Below are 25205 nucleotides of genomic sequence, written 5' to 3'. Positions count from 1 at the left end.
TTTATTATTATTATTATTTTTTTGCAGAACCAGGTATTGAACCCTGGCCCTTGTGCTTGCCAGGGAAGCGCTTATTCCACTGAGTCATCTCCCTGGCCTATTTGCATATATTTTAAAGTCATGCAAATCCTCAAATTATAACATTTCATTAAAATTCCCATGATTTCTAAGGGGAGCAGTCAAGAAACTAGAAGCTATATTTGTTATTTACATGCAGTGCTATTTCAGTAGACTAATATTTCTTGTCAGTATCTTGTGAGTTCCACTCATATGTATTTGACTCTGAGTTTCTGAGAGAGGCTTGGTAACTACTGAGCAATTATTTTAATATGCAACTATCATGTTTCTACTTCTGAGCACCAAATGCCTTTAATTTAGTGGCTTAAAACAACACCCACTTATCAAGTTATAGTGTATAGGCCAGAAGTCCTGCAAAATGCAGCTTAGCCTGTACACAGGGCATTACGAGAGTGAAAACAAGGTGTTAGCCAGGATAAGCATTGGGGGTTCTGGGGAAATGTCACCTGCAAGCTTACTCTTATTGTTGAAAAAGTTTGTTTCCTCATGGTTTAAGATTGCCATCTTTCCTTCCATGCTGAGACTCAACCAGAAATCATCCCCAGCCCCAGGGGCTGCCTGCAGTCCTTGCCATGTGGCCCTCGATTTTCAGGTCAAAATATAGACAACTATTGTGCATTTATTCTCCCTTATCCTTTGAATCTTTACTTCTCTGTCTTGGACTGAAAGAACCACATTTAATGAGCTCACTAGATAAGGTGAAGCCCACCAAGTTCATCTCCTTTTCTTAAAAGTCAACAGTGCCACGTAAAATACCCTAACCACCAATAGAAAATCCATCAAGTTTGCTGTCCTAGGTGTTATTTAAATGCTATACATACAAGGGAAGTAAACAGAAATCTCAGGGTTTAACCTACAATTCTAACTACCGCAGCACTTTTGGTAGAACTGCAAATCACTTGTAAAAGCTACAATTATATTAGTAAAGAAGAGATGATATGTTAGTGTTATTTTATTGATTTTTAAAAAGAAGGGACAATATAATATTATGAAGGAGTTCAGAACTACCATAAACTCCATCCCATTCATTTAGAATTCATCTTTCTGAAAACAGTAGGTTTAAAGAAATATTTTTGGTTTGCAAAAGTTATTGTGTAATCAGGTAAGTATGAGGGGAAAAAAAAAACTGGCAAGGAGACTGTAATAGCAGAACAGTAGAAAGATACAATAGTAATTGTGGAATTATATGTCAAAAAAAACATACATTTATTCTTTTAAAAAACATATACAGCCAGGGAGATAACTCAGTAGAATAAGCATCTGGCTGGCAAGTGCAGGGTCCTGAGTTCAATCCCTGGTACTGGGAAAAAAAAATCATATAAAAAACATACATATTGTAAAAGTGTTCAATTATAGATTTCATTCACAATATAATATTATAAGTGTTAATACAGATTTACAAACACTTTACAGCAATGCAAAGACCATCACCAAAAAGAAGGTAAATGTAAAAGACCATCAGAAAATGTTCCTTCCTACATGAATGCGACTGTTCTAAATCAGATGGCCTGGGAAGTATGTGGAAAGAGAAACGGAGTCATCTCCGGACTGAAATATGTAAAAGGCTCAACTACCTCAAGCCTTCTATCACAAGACTGTTAGCGACAGCTGACAGCAGAGACAGGCGTGATGTGTCGAGACGCCTGTGCCCAGTAGTGCAGCAGCCACTGTAAGGGCCCTCTAGGCATTCTTATTTTAATTTTCAAGGAATTTTGCAGGTGATTATAAACAAACACTTAAAAACAAATCATCGTGATGAAACTGAGTGCAGAATATAGTCTTCACCACGAAGAAAATATGTACTTATAAGAGAATTTGCCTCTCCTGGCTTGGGATCAGCTCTCTCATTGAATAAAAATCAGTTCTCAGCATGATCTGGACCTGAACTACATTTTGAAATAATACAGATAATCACTGTTGCCATTTGCAAGTCACATGAGACTGGAAAAAAATATTTATAGTGTGGAAGTCAAAATATCTACCAAACTTATTGTATAATAGATTTGACCACTAGAAGATGCAAAGAATGGAAAAGTTCCTCACTTGGAAACTGCTTCATAAACAGGGTAAGAAAGTGTTCCAGCTATATTAAATTACTTCTACTTCAACCACATATACTGTGTTCCCTTTTCCTGCTAGACTTCTACAAATTCTATTCTTGCTGCTTTGACTGAAAAACTTCTAGTACTTCAGTTCTCAATTACCAATTTTTCTAGGAGGTCTTCTGTTTGTCCCACTCCTCCTAAAAAACAAGGCATCCCTTGTACTTGTATCATGTACCTACAAACCAGGGCAGCAGAGCACACATCCAATACTGTATTGTAGTTGCCTATTTAATGGCTTTATCCATGAATGTGAAATTTAGAGAGCAGAAATTAAAATTTCTTCAATAGTATTTTCATCCACAGTGTCTGCAGAGCATCCAGCTCATTACATATACTTAATGTGTAAAATGTACATTTCTGGGTGATGGGAAAGCAGACACGCTGGCCAGGGGAGAGCAATAGTGCCCCTAGTTTCAGACACCATGAGACTATGGAAAGAAGAAAAGGAAAGTGTGACTCAACTGGGACCCTTAGAAGCAGCACAGGCTCTATCATTAATTACTTCTGTGACCTAAATAAGCCAACTTCACACTTAAAACCTCTGAATTCTGGGTGGGGGAAAAAAAGCAATTGAACTTCAGAGTGTCTGCTAAGCCTCTTCCAGATTTACTGCCATTTCATATCTGACTGTCCTGAAGGCTGTCCATGGTTTATTGGCCCACTCACATTTATTATACATGTCTTTTTAAAAATTATTCCATGATATAAACATTTTCATTTTATTAAAGAGAGCACAAATTAGAATTAAAACAGAAAGTATTACAAGAATTTCACTTAACAAAGTAATATGAATTTCACAGTATTTGTTGCAATACAGTGTTGTCTTCCAATCAGTTATTCATGTCACCAGATATATACATGTAAAATTGGAAGAAGGAAAAAAGAAAGAAATGTGTAAGAAACTAAGAAGAGAAAAAGTAAACACAATTTAAAAATAGACAAAACAAATGCAAGCATTAAATGCTTCTTTCCATAGACCAGCAGAAATGCACAGTACAGTTGTCCAAACTATCCTGCTTACATCTGCAGATAAATCTCATTTCCCTACTCCTTCCCTTGTCCTTCTCCTCAGCTCAGTAACTCTTTCCTTCTAAATAAGTTCATTCCCTTTTCCCAGTATCTATTGTACCCTTCAGATTCCATTTTTCTCTTTCAGATTCTCACACTGAGATAATATGATGCTTGCACAAGAGGGTCTGATTTATGATTTATTTCACTTGAGTATGTTCTCTAGTTGCATCTATTTACTGACAAAAAAAACCTCAGATTTATCCTGCTTTATAACTGTAAAAATATATCTTCTTTAAAAATGAGCATCTGAGATGAATATATACTTCTCAGAGGAAGAAACACAAATGACAAGTAAATATATGAAAAAATGCTCAACATCATTTGTCATTTGAGAAATGCAAATTAAAACAAAATTGTGATTCCGTCTCACCCCAGAAAGAATGGCTAACATCAAGAAATTAGCCAATAACAAATGCTGGAGAGGCTATAAAGCAAAAGGAACCCTTCTGCACTGTTGGAGGGAGTGCAGACTGATACAACCATTGTGGAAATCAGTGTGGAGATTCCTTCAAAAGCTAGGATTGAAAATCCCATTCAAGCCAGCTATTCCCTGAGCATTTTTCCAAAAGAACTGAAAACCTCATACCACAGCGAAATATGTGCACTCATGTTTATAGCAGCACAATTTGTCATAGATAAATCATAGGAACAACCCAAATGCCCATCAACTATACATGTCTTTTAAAATCAAATGACATTGGATTATATACAGTAGAATCTACATGGAAAAAGATGTAGCTAACTGAAGACAGTTCCTGAAAATGCTGAATGAAGGTGTGAATAAATGAGCATGTTTTCCTAAATCTCTTTAACTGCGGTATCAGAAGGTGAATTTTTCTAGTCTTGGTTCATCTGACAACAAAGTGTCATTTTATTTATTTCATTTCTGTGGGAAGGGAAATCTTAAATCTCTTAGAAGAAAAACAACGTACAGAACATAAAGGAGATTGGTGGGTTCACCACTTCACAAAGAAGGGGCTACCAAGAAAGCCCCAACTTTGTTCAAGAAACAGAGAGTATTTTGAAATATCACTTCCTTGGGGCAACATGACCAATAGGATCAACCAGTTAAAGTCATTGTGATCTTTCTCCCCCAGGTCACCACAAACATCAGGGTAACTAATATCAGCCAAGAGTACAAGTCATGCATTCTTGGTGATTATTTGTCTTGTGGAATTTAATTGGAATAAGAGCCTTAGACATCACTATCATATTATGATAAACAGTATTAGCTTTTCTCTTAGATTGTCTAGACCAAAGAGGATGCTATTCAAATCATAAAGGTGGAAAATCACACTAACCTAGGCAACACTTTTGAAATTGCAATCATTAAGATGAATATTAGATATATCTACATTTAGCCACATTGAAAAAATAATTTTATCTTAACAGAAAAACATAGGAAAAATACACTTAATGTGAAAATAGAAGAAATCAAATTTTCAGCCTAAGGGCAGATAAAATAAAAACCATTTAGTCTTAAAGACATTTCCAAATGACTGGAATGCTGGCATTTGGCCACAGAAATTTAAGCTGGGTAATACCTGCTGGGTGACCCAACGCTGTTCTAAATGAGGTGCTTTGTTTCTATTTTATGTCCCTTGCAGCACATCCTATGAAAATCAGCTGATGTCATGATGAGTGTAGTCATCAGTTTTAATAATTATGTTAATTTTAATAGAATTAAAATTCAAGAGTGTTACATACGTTTATTATAAAAATGGATATTTAAATGTGGTAATTATAAAACAGAAAGTAATAGTCATATTATCTAATCAAATATTATCTAACATCATATGTACACACATACATTCACAAGACAGCCAACTGCCTGACATGATGCCATGGAAAATGTACAGAAATAAATCATAAGCATATCAACTGAGGTTAAGACTCAGAGGGCAGCAAAATGTTTGTAACACTATTTTAAAACCATTTTTAGAAATACTATAGCCAATGTAAGGTAGTCTAAATGCAAAAATGGAAAAAATTCCTGTGGACCAGGGTTTTCCTGCATAACTATTTTTTTAGGCATAAATAGTATTGTTAGTACCACATGCTTTGTAGCAATACCTCCAGTGAAAACCCAAAACGAGTTCCTATGCCACAAGGGCAGGAACAAGGGTTGTAAGATTGTTCAAATGAGAAGTGCTGCCTGAGGCCCCAAATTCTGGGTGCTAGCCTGGTTGCTGGCTTCAGACACAGTGTAAGCTCAGCCATACCAAGGAAGCAAGCCATATTCCAGACAAACAGCTCACTGCAAAGTGCGAGAGCTTCTCTGTCTGTTTTCTCTTGGGTCTTCGAGAGAAGTCCCTCAACTCACAAGCCTATCTGTGACAGGGCCAGGAAACCTGAGTCCTTTAACAACTCTCACTCAAAGGAAAGTGAAGGTCATCAGAGCAAGAAACCAGTGGGAACATTACTGCTTGCTTTCAAGGAACTTTAAGGGTTTTTTTTGTTTTTGTTTTTGTTTTTACTAATCTTGCATAATTATACTGTTATGCTGAGCAAAGATTTGATAATAAAAAGGGATAATAGCACAATTACTATTAACTATTCTTGTTTTGAAAAGCTGTAACATATGTATTGTTGTATATTACCGTTTCCATCTTTGTTTCTGTTATGTGTTCTTGCTTTTGTATTTACTATTCAAAATAAAATTGAATTAAATTTTTAAAAAGGTACCAATGTGATTGTTTAAAGCTTAGCCGACCAAATAACCCTAATAGCTTAGAATAGTAGGTTCTTACAAATAAAAAAGATAAAATGGAAAGCTACCCCTATTTTTATTTTCCTTTTTCTACATATAGCTATTGTATATATTGTTAAATCCAGACATGGTTTTGTATTTTATTAATTTTTTTTAATACTAGGGATGTTATTCAAGGTTTGTGCATACTATGTAGTTCTCTGCCACTGAGCTACATCCCCAGTGCTCTTCATTTTATGTTAAGACATGATCTTGCTAAATTACCCAGTTGGTCTTGAATTTATAGTATTCTTTATTAGCTGGGATTATAGGCATGTGTCACCACACCCAACACTTTTTCTATGTTTAAACTTATTTTTCATTGGTTTTCCTATATTTGGCAGCTGCATCTCACCTGGTTGGTTTGGTATTAAAAATAGATGTCCCTATATATTAAGCTCAGGAAAATTATTGAAACTGTAGTGTAGCTACATGGAGGCAGGATGATAAATTTGAAAACCAGCAGAACAGTGTGTTAAGAATAGCTCCATCACTTTCTTGCAAGCTGCTTTCTAAAACCGTCCCCTCACTTTGTAAGATGGAGATCATGATGTTACCTAAGGTCATTGGTTTGTAATGAGCAATTATAAGCTAAGGAGGCAAAGCCCTTTACAGTGGTGTCTAGTATATAAAAGAGTTTAATCAAAATAGTAGATAAACATTTTATAATAAACATTATCACTGTCCTAACTAGGAAAGACCATACATGATCATCAATTTCATTTCAGCACTTTCATAAAACACTATCTCACTAATAATCCAGTAAGTCAGAAGAACCAGAGAAGAAGCCATTCATTCTGTTTGTAGAAAAAGACATTATTCTCTAGCTCAGCTGTCTAAGCACCTGCCTGGTAAGTGCCAGAACCCAAGTTCAATCCCTAGTACCGCATCCTGTGCAGGCCTCAGAACCCCATGCATGCCATGCTGGATCCAAAACTGGGTGTGGTGGTGCACACCTGTAATCTCAGCAGTGGGAGTGTTGAGACAAAAGGATTATTACAAGTCCAAGCTAAGTAGTGAGACCCTATATCCAATAAATAAATTTTAAAATGAGAAATGGAGAGTGATTAAATTCCTTTACTCAAGTCCTCACCACTTTTTACCTTTCATAGTTAATGGAATCAAGGCCAGAAGTATTAAGTGTGGGTACAGCAGCAATCATTGCCTCCTGAGTTTGATTATTCATGAAATGATTCCATCTTTCAGCCTACACAGAACATACAGTACTCTGGAGAAGCAAGTGGTTTTAACATTTCACTGGGGAAAATGACTCTCCTCACAGTTAACAATATTTTTGGATCAGAAGTAGATCTCAAGGCAATTTCTCTACTCTCAAGTTCTCATTCATTGAAAGTTAGCTGAGTTCATTTTGATTGAAGGCCAGAACATGTCAAGAATTTAGCAGGAAGCTGGAGGTATCTTGATGATCAAGGTTGGGCACTTACAGTCATTTGAGCCCTATGAGGGAAGCCAACGTTCACCAAGGGGATGTGGAATTATGAACTGAGCCAAAAAACACTTCTTTGTGAGTATAAAACCTCTGCTAGACTGCCATGTCAGCAAAGACTTCACTAAGTAAGTGACACAAGAACTGGGCAGAAAGCTCAAGGGTAGATCTGGAAACCACACTTCCCAGATTTCCTTTGGAGAAAGGGTCTAGTTAGATTTTGCCAATGAGAGGCATTTGTGTCAAATGTGAAGCTCAGTCTCAGGATTGATAATCTTGACTGACTACGTAACTGTCAGAGGAGGAAACTGGCCATACTCTTAGTTATGAGATCATTGTGGTGTTTGCCTTCTCTTGGTCAAATACAGCTATCCTCCTTGGACATCCCAGTCAAAATCTACAAGCAAGATATCAGGGCTCTGGATGGTCTTACAGTGAATTTCTTTTCAGTTATAGCAATCAGGAGTGGATTCTGCTGTCTGCATCCATCAAGTGGTTTGATTTTGGTAACATGCCATATGTTTTTCTAACTGAATTTACATTTAGAATTATCCATGCAGATCTCCCCAACCAAATTTTCAGGAATGAAGAATGCCTTTCTTTCCTTCTTTCTTTCTTTCTTTCTTTCTTTCTTTCTTTCTTTCTTTCTTTCTTTCTTTTTTGTTAGATTGTTTTATTTCTTTTTGATACTTCAGAATGTTGGATAGTGACTGATTGATACATAGGAAACACTCAGTAAATGTGAAATAAATATGAGTTTGCATGTGTTCAAAAAATTAGGACACCTACAAATAACAGGTACAGAACCTCCACTAGATGTTTAAACACAGAGGATGAGCTAACTGATTCAAGAGAGAGCTAACTGATTAAGACCATCCAGAGCCCTGATATCTTCCATTTCTTAAACTTTACACTAAGGGGGAAATCCTTATGTTCTGCAAGTGTCTTCCTAAGTATTATGATTTTTTAAAAAATAAACCTCATGAAGAAAGTCAGTATGCCAACATACATATCATATGTACCTCCATAGCACCCTTACCCTTGAGGTTATCATGATTCAGATTGTTCCAAATATGTAGCATACTGCTGAAAAGATCAGGTCGACTCACTACACTTTTAGATGCCAACTCCATCACCACCACCTACCTTCCTTTTCCAACGTATTCACTGTTCACGGTACTAAGACCTAGATGGAAATGGAGATAGAAATCTTAGCCAATTTTACTAGCTTTCTAAGTTTTGAGCACTAAGTTTATGCTATAAGAATTTTATAAAATGCAGAATGGTCTGAATTGGGTCGGTTAAAATAATGCTACCATGTCCTAAAATCCTGAGCATTCTATACCTGCTGAATGCCCAATGTCATCAAGTTTTTATGAAATTTCTTATAAGAAGTTGATAGACATCACCTCATCAGTTGAAGTTTGAATTCAATTTTGAATTCAAAAGTAAGAATAGAATGCTGTGGCAACACTCAGAAAACTACTGCCCTTTTGACTTTGGTATCTCAGCCAGAAGGAAGAGTCCACTGAACACTTCTCATATATGAATATTTCTGTCCTTTACTGAAATTTTCTATATCTTAGAAGTATGAAATATGCAAAACATATGGTATTAGGACCTACATTTCATTCTGTAAAATCTCTGCCTTATTAGAAAAGGTTGGTCAGGGATGTCTTATCATTGAGGTTTCTCTATTTATTCAGTTTCATTTCCTTCATTGAGTAACAAAATGTGTAGAGCATCGCACATGCTACAGGACATACAGCACTCTGGAGACCCAAGGCTCTTAAGGCAATCTGAAAGATTTGAGGTAAAAGACTAGCTTTTCCGGCATAGGTATAGCTCGGAACAAAGCATACCCATTTCTACTGGCATTAAAACACAAGGTAGAATGCCAGAAAGGTAGTATTATACCTCTTACATTTATAATGAGCTTATTATTCTGCCATGCCAACATACCCAATCATGAACTCTATGCTGTTGCAATCCAAATAGACCTGCCTTAGAACATCCAATTATAAAAAATGTGGTCAAAACTCTAAGGAATCTCTAGCCCCCAAGGAAGAATTTCATTGGCCCATTGGCTTCAAATTTACTTTCACATTTTGAATTGCTCCTGAATGGTGAACATGATTTTCTTGGAGATCATTTCACTTTCACACTGAAAGTATAATAGAGTTCCCAACCCTTCACTAGTTTGCCAGTGGTTGTATTTCCTCTACAAATGGGTCAGTGATGCTTGGTTAAATAAACCTGAAGATGAGCAACCTCACCCCAATACACAAGAAACATTTCCAAATCTGTTTTCTACATGATTTAAAAACTTGAGAGCATGACCACATTATCGGAAGGAAATAAAATATAAATTGACTGGCTTTGCCTTAGAACTTCCAAATTGGTTCCCAAAACTGAGTCTGGCTGTGAGAGAAAGTTCAAAGTTTTGCAAAATATTCTCATCAATAAAAGTGATCATCCTTCATTTGTGCACTCAAAGTTCCTTTTCAAATCTTACTGAAAAAGGGCCAGCCAAATAGGTCAGCAGATTAAAGCTCCTGCTTAGGCAGATGCAGCGGCAGGGGTTTGATCCCCAGTGTGCAGTGCTGGCCATGACCCTGGGGCACGCTGAGACAGCGATGGAGACTGGGCATGGTGCTGCATGCCTGTAATCCCAGCACTTAGGAGGCTGAAAGCAGGAGGATCCCTACAAGTCCGATCTACATAGTGGGACCCTGTAGACCCTGTAGACCCTTAGTAAAATACAAAAAAAAAAAAAATACTGAAAACAATTGTCTTTTATTCTTTATTCCTCAAGAATGAGGCTACAGTGCTATCTCAGTTCACTAACTTAATTCTTTCCAAGATTTTGGTTGCAAAGCAAATTGGATGAGAACTAAACCCAATTCAATGATTAGGTTCAATTTTGACCTTATGTGGAAAATGGATTTTGTTTTCATGGAACTTGATTTGTGACCAGAATTATGGGGGGAAAAACTGAGTTTGTGAACTGAGTACCATTATTTAGGCTGAACTCCTGGCAAAGGAACAATTGCGATATTTTTTGCTCAACACATTCCCACTTGGTACCATCATAATATAAACTGAGGAAAATGAGTCCTGGAATTGTTTTGACTGCTTTAGGCCTCAGCCAGTTCCATATAAATTTTAGGTTTGTTTCTACAGTTCTATAAAGTATATGAAATTGGTGTTTCAATTGAGATTATATTGAGTGTGTATAACAGTGTTGGAAGTACGGTCATTTTCACTATGCTGCTTCTATTTACCCAAGAAAAGAGAATGTCTTTTGGTTTTCTGATACTCTCCTTGATCTCCAGTTTCACAGTACTATAGTTTTCCATATACTATACACTTCCACTTCCCTCCTTAGACTAATTCCTATGTATTTCATTTTTCCTAAAGGTATTATAAAAGGTGCTGCTTCCCTAATTCCTTTCACAGTGAGGTTTTTATTTGCATACAGGCATGTTATTGATTTTCAGTGTTGACTTTGTATCCTGCTATGCTGCCCAATTTCATTATTTACTCTAAGAGTCTTTGGTGGCGTTTTTGGGGTCTTCTCTGTAGAATATCATGTCATCAGTAAATAATGACAATTTATTTTCTTCCTCTCCTACCCATATTCATTTTATTTATCTTTCTTACTACTTGTTCTGGCTAATATTTCCAGAAATACATTAAATAGGAGTGGCAACAGTAGGCATCCTTGTCTTGTTCCCGATTTTACAGTGAAACCCATCAGTTTCTGACCATTTAGTGTGATACTGGCTATTGGTTTACCATAGAGAGCTTTTAGCAGTTTGAGGATATTTTTTTATCATGAATGTGTGTTAGACTTTGTCAAATGTGGTTTATGTATCTATTGAAATGACTGTAAGTTTTTCAACCTTGGTTCTATTAATATAGTATATTATATTTATTGATTTGGGTAATTTGAACTATCCCTGTACCCCTGCAATAAATCCTACTTGATCATGGTGTATAATCATTTTGATCATTTGTTACATTCTATTTTCTAGTATCTTGTTAAGAATTTTTTGCATCTATATCCAAGAGCAACGCAGGGGATAACAGAATCCCTGATTTGAAATTACACTGCAAAATTACCATGATAAACACAGCATGCCAACAAACAAACTCAACAATCAATAGGACAGAATAGAAGATTCAGAAACAATATCAAGTACATTCAGTTACCTTATCTTTAACAAAGAGGCCATACACCTTCACTCAAAGAAAGATAGCCTCTTTAATAGGTGGAACTGGGAAAACTGGCTTTCCAAGGGCCAAAGATTGCATGTAGACCCATATCTCTTATCATGCACTACCTAAAATCGAAATGGATCAAAGATCCAAATTAAAAAAAAAAAAAAAAAAAAAAAAAACAGAACTGCTCCTGGGATGTGCTGAGATGCCTTGCTCTTGGACACAGACACAAAAAATTCTTAACAAGATACTGCTATAAAACAGAATACGTAAAACTCTTGAAGATATAGATGTAGTATAACAAAACTTCAATATGAACAAAGCTTCAGTAAAACAAGAAATACTCCAAAGAATCAACAACTGGGATCACATCAAATTAAACAGCTTTTGCACAGCAAAAGAAATCACCAACAGAGGAAAGAGAGAGCCCACAGAACAGGAAAAAAATGTATGAGATATTCCTAAGTAAAGGACTACTATCTTGATTATAGAAAAGAACTAAAAAAGTCAAATCCTCCAAATTTAAAGATCCAATCCAAAGAAAGACATCTGAAATGTACAGACACTTCTCAGTTGAAGAAGTACAAATAGCAAATAAGTATATGAAAAATGTTCAACATCATTTGAGAAGTGCAAATTAAAACAATACTGAGAATCTCTCTCACTCCAGAAAGAATGAAGACATCATAACAAATGTGGCTAAGGATATGGGGAAAAAGAAACCCTTCTCCATTGCTAGAAGGATTGTAAATTGGTGAAACCACCATGGAGGTCATTAGGTACATTCTTCAAAAAACTAAAGCAAGAGTTCCATTTGACCCAGCTGGGTACCTTCAAGGAATCTTTCCAGAAGAGTTAAAAGCATCATACTACAAGTGATATATGTACACACATGTTTATAGCAGCACAATTTATAAACATTAAATATTGGAAACAGCTCATATGCCCATCACCAGATAAATGGATAAAGAAAATGTATTTATATGCAATGGAATACTACTCTATCATAAAGAAGGATAAACAAATAATTAGGTACAGTGGTACTCAGTTTGTGAACACTTCTATTTGTAAACAATTTGGTTCACAAACAGAAGCATTTGGCAAAGTTTGTTTCTATCTGTAAATTCTGCATCAGTGCCAAACACAACTGTGGCCATCCTTCCCACATAAACACAAACATGACCATCTTTTCCAAATGGTAGGGCAAATTAAGTCTGTGAACCTGTGTATAACTTTAAACGGCATAGGGAGATAGTTCAGTGGTATAGCACCTGCCTGGCAAGTGCAAAGTCCCAAGTTTGATTCCCAGAACACACACACACACACACACACACACACACACACACACACAAATCCAAATGCAAATCAATGTACCTTGTAGTAGTTGGTTGATTTTGCCAACTTGAGAAGCTAAGAGCCTAACTAAATTGGCTCAGCAATTCCACACCATACGGTGTGGAGGCCACAATCTAGAGTGACTCATCACTTAAAGGAGAATGAGGAAGGACAGAAGGTTCCATTCTTCCTTGGAGGAGCTCCAGTCTTACCATCAGCTTGGACATCATTTCCCGGCTCTAGCACAGACTCTTGGCTTCTGCTTTGGGTCCTTCAGCCTTCTGGCATAGACTCATCAGCCTTCCATCATAGACCCATTGGCCTCCTGATACGGGCTTGCACAGAACATGGCCTTGGACTGAATCCTGCAGTCTCGAGTGTGCAGATGCCACTCTGCACGCTTCCTCATCTGACTCTGTGGCTGACCATTGTAAGCCAATCTTGGAATTTCTTATACACTTGTACATCTTGTGTTATATCTGTACTGATACATACCTCAAGAGCATGATGTTAAGTGAAGTGAGACACCTAAATTTAAATATCACATTTTTCTCTTGTGTGATAAACCAAAGAGCAAATAAGGAGCTAAATAGATGAATGATATTAGAAAGTAGGAAAAACATGTTAAAATGTGAAGAGGAACAAGGGAGAAATAGGGAGAAGAGAAGAAAGGGAAAGGGATTAAAACAGAGAAAGGAAGGAAGAAATAGAAACAACCTTTTGCAAAGAGAAAGAGAAAAAAGAGATGAAGGAAGGGGAGAGGAATGGGAAAAAAGAAAAATTATGATATTATGTACAGTAAAAAGTACCTAATGATAAGAAATATGATTGTTATATATGGTGAATTGGTAATAAAAATAAATTTTAAAAAATAAAACTTTTCCATTGTACCAATACAGTAAAACATTCTAAAAAAAAAGAAAGAAAATGAAGTTTATTCACTTAATATGCATTAGCCAATCTATTCTATTTTCTCATATATTAACATTTTTATTTTGGCTATTCAACCTTAAGCAAGCTTATCATAAGCCTAATTTTTTTTCAGTACCAGAGATTGAACTTGGGACCTTGCACTTGTCAGGCAGGTGTTTATGCCACTGAGCTATATTGCTGGCCCATAAGCCTAAATTTTTAATTGCACCTGTCTCATTTGGTTAAGGTCATAAGTAAATAAATAGTGTATATAAGTACAGCACAGCATCCACCACTCAGCTTTCAATATATGGCAAATGCAAGCCAGGAGTATTGGTGCACAGCTGTCATCTCAGAGCTCCAGAAGGTGGAGGCAGGAGGAGGACAGAGTTAACGCCCAGCCTGGGCAATTTATTGACTTAGCAAGATTGTCTCAAACTAAAAAAAAAAAAGCTTAGGGTTGTAACTCAGGGTGAAGGCCCTTGATTAACTGCTCTGCACTACTTACAGACACAAAAAAGATACACAAGACACCCACATACATACCCACATTCACACAAAGTTCAGCAGATTCCAGGTTTTGTTATCATTCGCTGCTAGAGATTTTATATGAAAAGTTTCCTCTTGTAACCCTAGAACATTTCTCAGACCCATCATCATAAAAATCACTGTTAGTCCTACTTGCCTCGCCAGACAGCCCCTTTGATTCAAAGGTGCTTGTTTATCTCCATTTAGGTTGACTCTAATTATCTGCATCAATACCTGGCACTATGAGAGGGGAATCAAATGACCTTGACTTTGTCAGTGAAAATTTCGAGATAAATGAAATAATGACCCAGTCCAACAAAGCCCAATATTCTGAGGAAAAAGGTTTCCTGAGAAAAGGTGGTAGGCATGTCATTGAGCATGGGGCAATCAAATGCTCCTACACAAGACTTTACCTGGAGCACATTCATTCATTCATTGGTTCATTCATTCATACAATGTTTATTCAGCATGAACATGTGCTAGATGCTAAAGATATATCAGTAGAAAAAATAAAGTCTATCTTCCCGAAATGTATATTCTAGTAACACAAATGAACAAATTAAAGATATATAAATTTGCCAGATGGATAAGTTCTATTTAGAAAAATAAAACTGCATGTGGGCATACAAGTGGTAGGAATGTGGTAAGCTATTTTACATGTGCTGAACGAAAGTCTGTAACAAAGTATATATCATTTGGGCAGAGACCCAAAAGAAGTAAAAGCTCTAGCCAAGTATATATTTAGAGTAGTCCTTCCCAATAGAAACAACAGGAGTCACACAGGTGCTTTTAAACTTTCTAGTAGTCACATTACAAAAGTAAAAAGAAACAGATCACATTAATTTTTAAAGTACATTTTATTTTACCTGATATGTTAAAATATTTTTACTTCACTATAATTAATATAAGAATTACTTTTAAAAGTTCTTACATTGTGTTTTTCATGAAATGTCTTCAAAATCCACTATACAGTTCACATTCATAGCACATCTCAAGAAGTTCAGTTTCACAGCTCCTAGCCCAGGCAGTGCAGTCCCGGGATGAGTGTCCCCCCAGAGCTCCAGCAAAGGGCTGAGGCCTCCTGGGCGTGCTGTGCCAGCCCTGCCCTGGGGCATGCTGAGATGGCAATTGAGACTGGGCGTGGTGACAAGTACTTGTAATCCCAGCTCTTGGGAGGTTCTAAACAGGTGGATCACTGAGTCTGATCTAGTAGTGAGACCCTGAACACTGTGTAGACCCTTCCCTAAAATTTAAAAAGAAAAAAAAAAAAAAAAAGGCTGAGCCCTGAGAAAGCACCTCTGGGGTCTCCACAGGAGAGCATGAAGGCTAACGTGATATGAGCAAAGGGAAGAACAGCGAGACAGCAGGAAGCACAACAATGCACAATGATGTGGGACACTGAGTGTGTGTAAGGACTTCCACTGTTACCCTGAGTAGCATGGGAATGGGACAGCTTCATGGGTCTACAACGCGTGACCCTGCACTGGGCTCTCAGCCAGGCTTAGTGCTCTGCTGCTGCCATCCCACAATGTGAGCTTCTGAATAACAGTCTCCATATTTTCATTTATACTGGACCCCACAAATTATGTAGTGGGTTGAGACTGCAGAGTTTTGTTCAAGTGTGACATAAATTATATTATGCTTTCAAAGGATTATTCCAGCTTCTAAATTAAGAACAGATTATAGAAAACCTATGGGTAGATACAAGAAAAACAGCTATGATGCTGCCGATATCAAAGAAATACCAAGAGGAGTGGCCAGTTGTTCATTCATCTGCAGCTACAGCTTAGTGTCAGGCAACATGCCTGTTTATCCTCGTGTCCTGGCCAGCTGGCTCCTACAACCCACTGCTAATTTCCAACCAGTTTCCATGATAGCTGCCTTTTAATCTGAGACCTCTACATCTTTCTACTTCATTTTTGCTTTCATAAAAGAGCAGGAATTAGTTTCTCTTCTTTTTTAGAGAAAGCAAGGCATTCTGTGGTTCTACCAAAACTGTACACAATAGCAAATAGGAATTCTCGAAAAAAAAAAAAAGAAAGAAAGAAAATAAATTATGGTGCTGTTAAAAAATCAAGGTCCCCTACAATGGAGAATGTGAGCCACTGAATGAAAGAAGAAAAATAGGGCCTTCATGAAGTTAAACACTTCACGTAATGTCACAATGGTAAGAAATTTTTATGTATTCTCTATGCTGACTCAAATTGAGCAATGGCTTTCAAACGTTACTTCTCCCACAGAAATAATATGTAGGTCTGTTACATTGGTTTGATTGTGACCCCAAAAGGCACATGTTGAAGCAATCACCCATGTGATAATACTAAGAGGTGGACCTTTATAAAGGAACTGATTAAGTCAGGGTACCAGAGGCCTCATAGATGGGATTAGCAACCCCAAAAGGGAAGTAAAGAAGAAAAGCCTTCTTACTGCCACCCCACTGGCCATGTGAACACACAGCACTGGTCATCTCTCAACAATGAAGCAACAAAGTGCATTCACCAGACGCCAAGCCTGCCCGGATCTGGATCCTGGATTTCACAACTTCTAGAATTGCGAGAAAATGAATTTTTATTCTTTATAAATTACCGAGCCTCATAGGTCTTGTTATACCACCAGGAACTGAGAGGCACAAAAGACTCTACCAAAGTTTATGTAACTTGAAGATGTTTCTAAAGCACATTTAAAGACCCAAAATTACATTGGCTCAACTCTCAGTATGGAAAAAAGAAAACTAATTAATTCTTTGGACTTTATATTTCACCCTCACCCCCACCCCCTAGTGCTGAGGACTATACCTAGAGCCTTGTGCTTGCTGAACACCTGGTCTACTACTTATTTTTTAGATTTAATTCTAAATATATACAATTGCCTCTATTTGTATTTAAGTTTACAAGTTTAAAAAACACACTATTTAGTTTTTAAATAATCAAATAGAAAATTTATCAGGCCACATTAAATATAATAGGATATAACTATCAATATGTTAAATACTTGTAAATAAGAAGTTTATACTCCTTAATCTAACCTCCTAAAAGATAACTTATTTTCCATACACTCAAAGTAGCCCTAAAATTAGGAAATACAGATAATATAAATTCATAACTTTAAGGGCTTATGTCAGCTACGCACCTTTTTCTGAAGAACATTGATTTTTCTTTCCTTGACTTCTAACATATCTTTCATGTCCCGAATCTCTCCAGCCAGTGTACCCTTCTCTTCTGTGAGGTCCTGTAGCTGTTTTGTTTTTTTATTGAGAAAAGATTCCTTCTCTTCCAGTCGTAATCTCAGTGCATCTACCTGAAATCAGGAAAGACAAAGAAGGCTTTGATTTTAAAAAGATGCTATTAGTTAACCTCCACAGTACCTCAGGAGGCACTGCTGTAGCCCATGTCTCCTGAGCACAGCATGAGCACACCACTGTTGGCAGGCACTTCGGTGCCACACATCCTAACAATCGGTGACTACCTTAAGTTCCTGCTGTGTCCATGTCTGAACAGTGATGCTTTTTTTTAGCAGATAAAGTGTCCATGAAGTAAGACATTACGAAATAAGAATTTGATCCTGTATCCCTTCACCCACTTACAGGAAATGGTGTGTTTGTGTAGGCTGAGAAACAAAGCACACAAATAAACACCTGAGCCTCTGAGAGCCCAGGAAGGGCAAAACTTTATTGGCCATGGTTTGTGCATCCTTGACAAGCATCTGGAAGAACAAGACTGACATGGAGAGAAATGCTCCTGAATTAGAGAAATACAAGTTCCTGAGAGGAAGTGAGAGCTGCTGGAAGAAGAAAATGATGTGGATACGAAACACTCGTTCTCCATTTACATATATGGAAGATCATTTCCAAATACTTTTAAAAAAAAAAAGCATACCAAAAATTTACTATTTCTACTGGAGCTCAAAAGTTACACAACTATATTTATGAATCAGAAAAATCATAATTCTTCCTTTTCAAGTGTCATTACTAAAGGCAGAAACTAAGTTTTATTTTTTTCTTAATTCTCAACACGGGGGGCCTGCACTTTAGCTCAGTTATTTAAGCGCCTGCTTGGGCAAGCCCAGTCAGGCACAGGGGACCACGGTTCGATCCGCAGCTCCACATGCCTTAAAAGACCCACCCTTAAGGCAGCATCAGTCAGCAAAGAAAAAAAAATCCTTCTTAATTCTCAACACCACACATAGAGAAATTTTAATTTCAGACTACTCAGACCACATCAGAGAAAGTAAAAAAATCACTGTGATGGTAGAAAAAAATGAAACAATACAAGGAATATGAAAACCATTAAGTGACCACTTTAAAGTTAGTCCTCTAGAGCTTTCTAAAGCTACACTTCATTGATCTATAACATTGTATTTGTATGCAAGTTTCTAAATGCACACTACTGTAGTTTTAAAAAACAATTATGACAATTTATGTGAAGGATTACTATCCTTAATTTTTATAGTTAACAGGCCATGAGGCTTCCAAGGAGAATTTTCTCACCAGAAAAATGCTATCTAATATATTGTTCCCACAGGCTTTACTATTTAATTGGATATTTTTTTAAATGGCTAGAACCCTTTCTTTAAAAGGTTCTGCTGCTGATGATTACATAGGTACTACTACCATTGTAGGAATTTTGTGTCATTCCCAAATTCTTATGTTGAAATTTAGTCTCCAAGGTGATAATATTATTATACCAGAGGGTCTGTTCTGAGAGAATTAGATCATGTGGGCAGAGCCCTCAGAGTAGAACTCTGTCCCTTATGAAGCAGCCCCAAGGGAGAGTTCTTTGGCCTCTCCTAGCAGATGAGAATACAGTAAGGCATCAGCCATGAGGCTGACAGAAGATCCTCACCAGACAATGACTCGAGTACACTGCTCTTGTACTTTGCTGCCTCTGGAACTGTAAGAGATAGATGTCAGGTATCTACAAGTCATCTCATCCAGGTGTTGTGTCATAGAAAACCAAATTAACTAAGAAAACTACCATGATTTATTTTCTCTGATCACTAAAGACATCATGATACGTTATCTGGTGTAAAGGTTACAAAGTCAGAGTTAGAACCATCCCTGGGTTCCAAAAGTTACCACTCCAATGATTCATCCTGATCCCCTTGGGAAGGGATATATGATGTACCTTGTAATTAGTCCTTTTGATGCGAGATAGGAACATGCTATGTGTATTATAACAAATCAAAATTATGCAACATCATAAGTGAATCCAGAAAATGGTATATACAGAAATGTCCATAGCAGCATTATTTATAATGCATCATACTAGACAACCCAAATATCTACCATCAAGTAAATGGCTAAATAAATCTGAGGTGTATTTATGTAGAATATCATCCAGTCATGAAAAGAAATATACTACAGATGCATACAATGACATGGATGTATTATCATAAGCAAGCTGAATAAAAAGAATCCTGAGGACTTATGTAATTATTTCTATAAAATTGAAAAAAAGTAATCTATGGTGACACAAATGAGAGCAGTGCTTGCTAGAAGTAGGAGGAGGGGTGAGGGCTGATGGCAAAGGGCAAGTAGAGCCCTTTTATTCTCTAAATTGAATGGCATGCATGGTGAACAGATTTATCAAAAACTCTGTATACTATATGGTTTCATTTATACTTCAATACTTCATAATTACATTTCAATAAAATTGAAAAATGTAAGAATGCACAACTAAGGATTAAGAAACAATTTACAGCAATCTTTTTCATGACCTAGAAATACCAAGCTAACAACAACAACAAAAATAAGGTTGGCAACCAGATTTCAAAATAATCCTTCTGGGAGAATAAAGGAGGTTGGGGACAATGAGGTTCACCTGGTTAATTGGCACTGGCATGATCAAAGTATATAATGCAAATGCTCCAAACCAGAAAAATCAACAAATCGGCAGCCAGATAGTAGAGATAGAAATGGAGAGGTCAAAGTAGCTGAAGTAAATGAGTTCAAACGAACTGTCCTTGAGAAGAACAAATGGGACCAGCTGTAGATAGATGGTTGCTGTAGCTCACAATAACCTGTGTTCAATATTTTGCTTTTTTATATATAAATTAGAATTTTGATGAAAAATGTTTTTAAAGAATGAAAGAACACTATAATAAACCAAATTAAATGGATACATGAATACTATAAATACTATGAAGACACAAAGTCAAAAAGCAACTTGGAATAAGAGAAAAAAAGACTCAGGTCTTAGGTCCAAGTCAGCTTGTATTTAGTTGTGAGGACCAGGGACCAATAACCCTCATTTCTCCTAGCCAGCCCTCAGTCACAGCTTCGCCATTTCTAAAACAAAGAGGTTAGAAGAAACCCTGATGAGTGCCTCATACTATATATGATGGGAGGGAGGAATCAGTATTTGGTAAACTACCTAAGGGAAGAATGATGACATTAAAGAATTTACTGGAGCAGGACTGCCTTTGCTTACCCTTTCCAAGAAGTGGGTGCCAAAATTCTACTTCTAAAGGTCAATGGTGATGGTAGGTAGGCAAATACAAAGGTGTTCCAGTTTCTAACCCAAAAAGGAAGACAAAGACAAGTAAGGAACGGATAGAGACCAGTACTTGGAGCCCAGGAGATAAAAGAGCTCAACTACACTAAGAGTGCAGGTGGATAGTTTGGGACTAGATAGATTCCTCAAATATCAGATAAACATCTCTTTTCACATAATGTACAGATAAAGGGACTCTCAAGGTGAGGGAAATAACTGTATTCTTAAAATATTTGCTTTTCTAAGTGAAAATCCACGCCTAAGACTTCACTATTGCAGATTCTAAATATTTTATTTCTGTTTATTTGTTTTCATTTACAAACATTGAACAATCTCACTACTTCTCTTTGGTTTTTCACCATATCTGATAACAAAACATGATTCTTTGTTTTGTTTAAAGCACAAGCATGTGGTGAGTTTCACAGAAATTGGCAGGACGTGCTAAGCATTTTTATTATAACGGCAGTTAGAAAGGATTACAACCAAGTATAGGCATTGTAAAATACAGATATTTATATACAGGCATACTCTGTAGGATTCTGGGAAGAAATATATTACTGTATTCCCACTCTCTCCATATTCTACCTATGATCGTTGCATGGTCTATATCTGAGCTAAAAGGAAATGCAAATCATTCAAACTATAATAAAAGGAAATGATAGTGATTGGTGCTAGAGAGTATAGAAAAAAAAAGATTCTGTAATGATGAATAATCTACTTAATATTTGTAGCACCTTCCTACCATGTGTGATCTACCAGTGCCCTGCTACATCTTCCTGAGCTAAGAGGAGATGAAAAGCAGCCTATGAAGTGAGGATATCTCTCCTGGTCTAAACCAGAACAAGGTTGGCAGTGATCGACACACAGTACTTGCAACACTCATACTCAACATGGGAGGAGGGATTCTATTCCAACCAAGATGTTCTGTGTGTGAGTTTATTTTCCATGTGCCAGGAAGCATGTACTTAACGTCAAAGGAATCTGGACCATACCCTTCAATCACCTGCACTCTATCTTTAGAGCTTCACACAGTCTCCTAGAACCAAAAAATGAAGCTTTTTTCTAATGCAAAACTTTGACCTGAACTGCATCCAATACTCAACCAACATTAGCCTGGCTTGCAGTAAGCAAGCATGACATCACTTCTAAAGTCAAATTTGAACTTCCAGATGGTACAAAACCACAAGCAGGCACACAGGCCTTCTGGTGCACAGAAGCTTAAAGACAAGATAGATCAGACAAGGAAAATATATTAAAAATTAGAATATATCATTCAAAACTAGATTATCAATGAGTGGAATTAAACTTCCCTTTACTGATATCCTGATTTCTCTCAATAGTGAACATCATATTTGAAAGGATCAGAAAAGCTTCTTCGTCTAGATTATATTCCAACATCAGGAAGAGACAAAACTTAAAATGTTTGGGAATATGGAATATCTTCCTCTACCTCTTCACTCAACACCAAATAGTTTTAAGAACCCTTGATGTTCTCTCTCTTAAACGTTGCCAGTTGAATCAATAATAATATTTGGCAAAGCAAAGAACACTATCATTTCCCACAAAAAGAAAATTAGATCTATATGATACAGTCAGTGCAGAAACTTACGTAAGGCTAAATTCTCAAGCTTTATATATGATTTAACCACATGAGAACTAGTCATTAATGTTACAGATAGGATGATCTTTCCATTTTGGGAGAAATACTTGTTTCCTTTTGAGTGTGTGTGTGTGTGTGTGTGCGCGCACGCGTGTGTGGGTGCCCTTATGTAAAGACAATATAACATATGAAATTTTAACCTTTGATCTAACAGTATGAAACATTTGTTATCCTTCAGCTCCAGGTAATAACTTTGAAAGAAAAAACTACAGTAATGAAATTGGCAAAAATTGCCAAAATCAGAGTTAAGCACTATTAATCTTCATGTCAGCACCCAGGAATTATAACCAGTTCCAATGCTGAGTTATATTTCTAAAAATCATATACAAAAGGCTCCCAACCCTTCAGGCACATTTTACAGGGGCCTTCAGAAAGGGTTCCAACATTGTGACAAAATGCTAAGTGCTACTTTATGTGCTATAAATAATTTTTAAATATCTAATGGTTCGTTTCAATCTTAAAATGACTACTACAACAACACTGGAGAGAAAAACACTTGAAGGGGAAAAAGGGGCCACTTGAAAACATTCATTCACAGATTAAATGCTGCTCACTTGACAACACTTCAGGAATTAAATAAACATGTATTACAAAGAACAACTTTAAAAGAAAGTGAAACTAGAACATTCATTCATAGAAACTCTCTCAATACAGCTTTATTTCACCTTCAAGGTTTCATTTGTTTGTTTTCCTTAATAGTAGACTTAGGTTAAGAGTATGTTTGAGTTTGACTCAACTTGCAAAAATTCAGATGAGGCGGCCTCAGAGTCGATGTGTGCACAGCGCACACAGCCTCTAAAGAGACAAACACTAAAATAACCAGTCGCTGGGGTGATAACCACCAGCCCTCACTCATATCCAACTCTTCCTTTTTCAACAGGGGGAAGACCAGGAGTCCTAGCCCCTTTATGGAAACATAAAGCCTCGTGTTTTCTCATAAAATTCAAACAGAAGTGAGATCCAACACTTCTTGTCAGCACCACTCCACGTTCTTTCCTTCCTCAAAGATTTTAAAGACTCCATTTTCCAAATGGTACAACTATAAGATATCAGCTAAGTTCAGGTCCTCAAGGACCTCTAAAGTCATTTCTTCTCTCCACTTACCCCTCAACCACCAACAGGAATTGGTTTTACAGTATGGCATGTTAAACTACTCCAAAATGATTATAATTTCTCCTGGGTTTGCTAAAAGATGGACTCTTTAAAACTAGAAAGAAATTGAACTCAAGTGAGAAGATGTGAGTCTGGTCTCAAAATGGAGGGCCATGATTCAAAGGAACCAGATCAGTTCAGGATGTTGTTTATGAAACGCAGTTTTGAAACTACCAATGATAGTTCAAGAGAACATTTTGAGAAATGGGGTACACTCACAGATTGCGTGGTAATGAGAGATCCTCAAACGAAACATTCCAGAGGCTTTGGTTTTATGATTTACTCTTGTGTTAAAGAGGTGGGTGCAGCAGTGTGTGTTTGATCACACAAAGTTCATAGGTGTGCAGTGCAACAAAATACAGCTATTTCTAGAGAGGATTCAGCAAAACTTGGTGCCCATCTAAGAGTAAAGAAAACTTTTGTTGGTGGTATTAAATAAGATGCAGAAGAATATAATTTGAGAGACGATTTTGAAAAATATGGCAAGAGTGAAACCATATAAGTTAGGGAAGATAGGCAGAGTGGGAAAAAGAGAGGATTTGCTTTTGTAACTTTTGATGATCACACACAGTTGATAAAAATTTTTGTTCAGAAACATCACACTATTAATGGGCATAACTGTGAAGTGAAAAAGGTCCTTTCTAAACAAGAGATGAGTCTGTTGGATCACAAAGAAGCTAGGGAGGTGGATCTGGCAACTTTATGGGTCATGGAAGAAACTTTGGTGGAAAAGGTTACAGTGACGGAGGTGGCAGCAGAGGTAGTTATGGAGGAGGTGATGGTGGATATAATGGATTTGGAAGTGGTGGTGGTGGTCACGGGTACAGTAGTAGAGGAGGGTATGGTGGTGGTGGGCCGGGATATGGAAACCAAGGTGGTGGATACGGTGGTGGTGGAGGAGGATATGATGGTTACAAAGAAGTAGTAAATTTTGGTGGTGGTAACTATGGTGGTGGTGGGAATTATAATGATTTTGGAAATTATAGTGAACAATAACAGTCAAATTATGGACCCATGAAGGGGGGCAGTTTTGGTGAAAGAAGCTCTGGCAGTCCCTGTGGTGGTGGTGGTTATGGATCTGGTGGTATAAGTGGTGCATATAGTAGCAAAAGGTTTTTTAAAATGACCAAAAAGGGCTACAGTTCTTAGCAGGAGAGTTAGCAGTTGTCAGGAAAGCTGCAGGTTACTTTGAGACAGTTGTCCCAAATGCATCAGAGGAACTGTAAAAATCTGCTACAGAAGGAGCGATGATCCATAGTCAGAGAAGTTACTACAGCTTAAAAAGGAAACCCTTCTGGTTCAGGATTGTTATAACCACGGTTTGCAAAAAGTGAAGCTACTGATTAAAGCAATGTAGTGTCAATTACATGTACATTCTACAGGTCTTTTATCTGTTGTAGCTTTGTCTTTTTCTTTCTTTTCATTTTATCAGGTATATTGCCCTGCAAATTAT

At 37.0% G+C, this 25205-nt stretch overlaps 1 protein-coding gene across 5 annotated transcripts in view; it reads right to left on the bottom strand.

The window, feature by feature from the left end:
* Erc2 (ELKS/RAB6-interacting/CAST family member 2) overlaps positions 1 to 25205 on the bottom strand; it is a 1093013-nt gene that overhangs the window by 587957 nt on the left and 479851 nt on the right. For all 5 annotated transcript variants that reach the window (XR_002821190.1, XM_004631628.2, XM_004631626.2 and 2 more), the window contains one exon: positions 17579 to 17746. Coding sequence is in view for 4 of the 5 variants with exons in the window: in XM_004631628.2 (XP_004631685.1) it covers positions 17579 to 17746 (168 nt within the window). In the remaining variant the exon portion in view is untranslated. The remainder of the gene's footprint in view (positions 1 to 17578; positions 17747 to 25205) is intronic.

The sequence above is a fragment of the Octodon degus genome, unplaced genomic scaffold (genome assembly GCF_000260255.1).
Source record: "Octodon degus isolate 3935 unplaced genomic scaffold, OctDeg1.0 scaffold00043, whole genome shotgun sequence".
NCBI classification, from domain to species: domain Eukaryota; kingdom Metazoa; phylum Chordata; class Mammalia; order Rodentia; family Octodontidae; genus Octodon; species Octodon degus.
The sequence above is the reverse complement of the archived record's forward strand: the minus strand, read 5'-3'. Positions and strand labels throughout refer to the sequence as shown.